Source organism: Nicotiana tabacum, chromosome 9 (genome assembly GCF_000715075.1).
Source record: "Nicotiana tabacum cultivar K326 chromosome 9, ASM71507v2, whole genome shotgun sequence".
In the NCBI taxonomy this organism is placed as follows: domain Eukaryota; kingdom Viridiplantae; phylum Streptophyta; class Magnoliopsida; order Solanales; family Solanaceae; genus Nicotiana; species Nicotiana tabacum.
In genome coordinates, this window is record NC_134088.1 from 33,299,641 (window position 1) to 33,301,785 (window position 2,145).

The 2,145-nt window shown below is 41.0% G+C and overlaps 1 protein-coding gene across 1 annotated transcript; it reads left to right on the top strand.

Annotated features, from left to right (window-relative positions):
* Nucleotides 1-307: 307 nt before the first annotated feature.
* On the top strand, nucleotides 308-1,521 carry LOC142163843 (uncharacterized). The gene is made up of 4 exons (XM_075220987.1): nucleotides 308-478; nucleotides 670-716; nucleotides 843-1,042; nucleotides 1,127-1,521. Exons 1-4 carry the CDS (start codon nucleotides 308-310, stop codon nucleotides 1,519-1,521), a joined length of 813 nt encoding a protein of 270 aa, XP_075077088.1.
* Nucleotides 1,522-2,145: the final 624 nt, after the last annotated feature.

Consider the following 2,145-nt stretch of genomic DNA (forward strand, 5'->3'; position numbering starts at 1 on the left):
TTGGGGAGTTATAAGGTAAAGAAGGAAGATCTCTTGTCATACCATCAATATGCTTCTGGTTTACTTGAAAAATTTGACCAAGTGTTCTTAAACCACGTCCCAAGAGAAGAAAATCGCAAAGCTAATGGTTTGGATAACTTGGCCACGACGATGGCACTTGGAGAGAATGAGTCAACAAAGGTATATGTGTGTCATCGATGGGTTATTCCTAGACTTCTGGATCTTCAAATCAATGGAAGCCATCATACGTCTGTTCGAGTGATTGAAGAAGAACATTGGAGGCAACCACTAATAGAGTACCTTGAACATGGAAAGTTACCTGAGGATCCGCGACAAAGAACGGACATCAAATGAAGAGCACAGCGATTCATCTTCTATAAGGGGACATTATTTCGCCGCTCTTTTGAAGGACTATTCTTGCGATGTCTTGACAAAGAAGCAGTCTGCCAAGCGATGGAGGAAGTACATTCCGGCTCATGTAGAGCACACCAATCTGTTCCCAAGCTCTATTTTCGCATCAAGAGGACGGGCTACTACAGGACGATAATGGTGAAGGATTGCATGGATCATGCCAAATGATGCCAAGCATGTCAATTTCATGCCAACTATATCCACCAATCTCCGGAGCCTCTTCATCCAATTGTAGCTTCATGTCCTTTTGATGCATAGGGACTTGATGTTGTTGGACTGCTTCCAAAGTCATCAAAGGGACAGATGTACATATTGGCCGCTACAAACTACATCTCTAAATAGGCTAAAGCTGTTCCACTCAAGGAGATGAAAAAGGAAACCGTTGTCGATTTTATCAAGTCATATATAATTTTTAGGTACGGCATATGAAGATACATAATCACTGATAATGGAACGCCATTCAAAAACAAGCTCGTGAAGAGTTTGTGCGAGAATTTCGGTTTCAAGCAACATAAGTCTTCAATTTATAATGCACCCGCCAACGGCCTTGATGAAGCTTTTAACAAGATGCTTGGTAGCCTTTTGAAGAAAGTGGTTGCAAAGAACAAGAGAGACTGGCATGAGAAAATTGGTGAAGCTTTGTGGGTATATCAGACAACCTTCAGAACTGCTACATAAGCAACTCCTTACTCTTTTGTATATGGCGTATAAGCAGTCCTTCCGTTGGAGCAACAAATTCCATCATTGCGGATCACAATCCAAGAAGGACTCACATTTGAAGAGAATGCTCAACTTCGCCTAGCAGAGTTAGAGGCATTGGATGAGAAAAGATTGGAAGCGCAACAAAAATTGGAGTGCTATCAAGCTGGACTAGCTAGAGCCTTCAATAAGAAAGTGCGCCCACGATCATTCCAAGTGGGAGACTTAGTCCCAGCTGTTCGACGACCCATAATCCTCAACAAACGCATAGGTGACAAATTTACCTCAAAATGGGATGGGCCATATGTTGTGAAGGAAGCCTATTCAAGTGGCGCATACAAAATCATTGATAAGAATGGTCTTAGAGTTGGTCCGATCAACGAAAAATTTCTGAAGCAGTACTTCCCATGAAAGTCAAATACGCTCCTCGATGCACGATCCTAAACTGTAAGTCATGAAACTCCTTAATGCACGAGCCTAAACTTCATGCTGCTACGCTCCTTGATGCATGAGCCTAAACTACACGTTGCTACAATCCTGGCCCGCACTAGTCTAAATTATGTACAGCTATAAACAAAAGTCCACTAGGTTGAAAACCACGCGAGAGGCGGCCTTGGCAAAAATTAGGACATAAAGAAAAAAGAAAAAAAAGAACTCACCCCTCTAAACTACGTTATGACTTGATCCTCTTCATCGAGGTACATAGGCAGCTTAGAGTTTCACTCTACGTTCAGTAGCATGAGTTTTTAACAAATAAAATTTTGGCGTCATCGGATCATCATACAAAATCTTCAAGTGTAGAGGCACATATCTTCGAGGAAAAGAAGATGATTTGCGTTGAAGTACAAAAGATGTTTTATTGCTTCAATAGTACAAAAGTTGATACATCCAAAAATGTAGTGAAAAAAGGAACTAGACATTTTTCTATACAAAAGCCTAAATCATGAAGATGATCATAAACTAGGCTTTGTTGCTGACGCGTCTTAAATGCGTTTTCCAAGTCTGTATGACTTTTCCACATTTAATGTCGTTCTC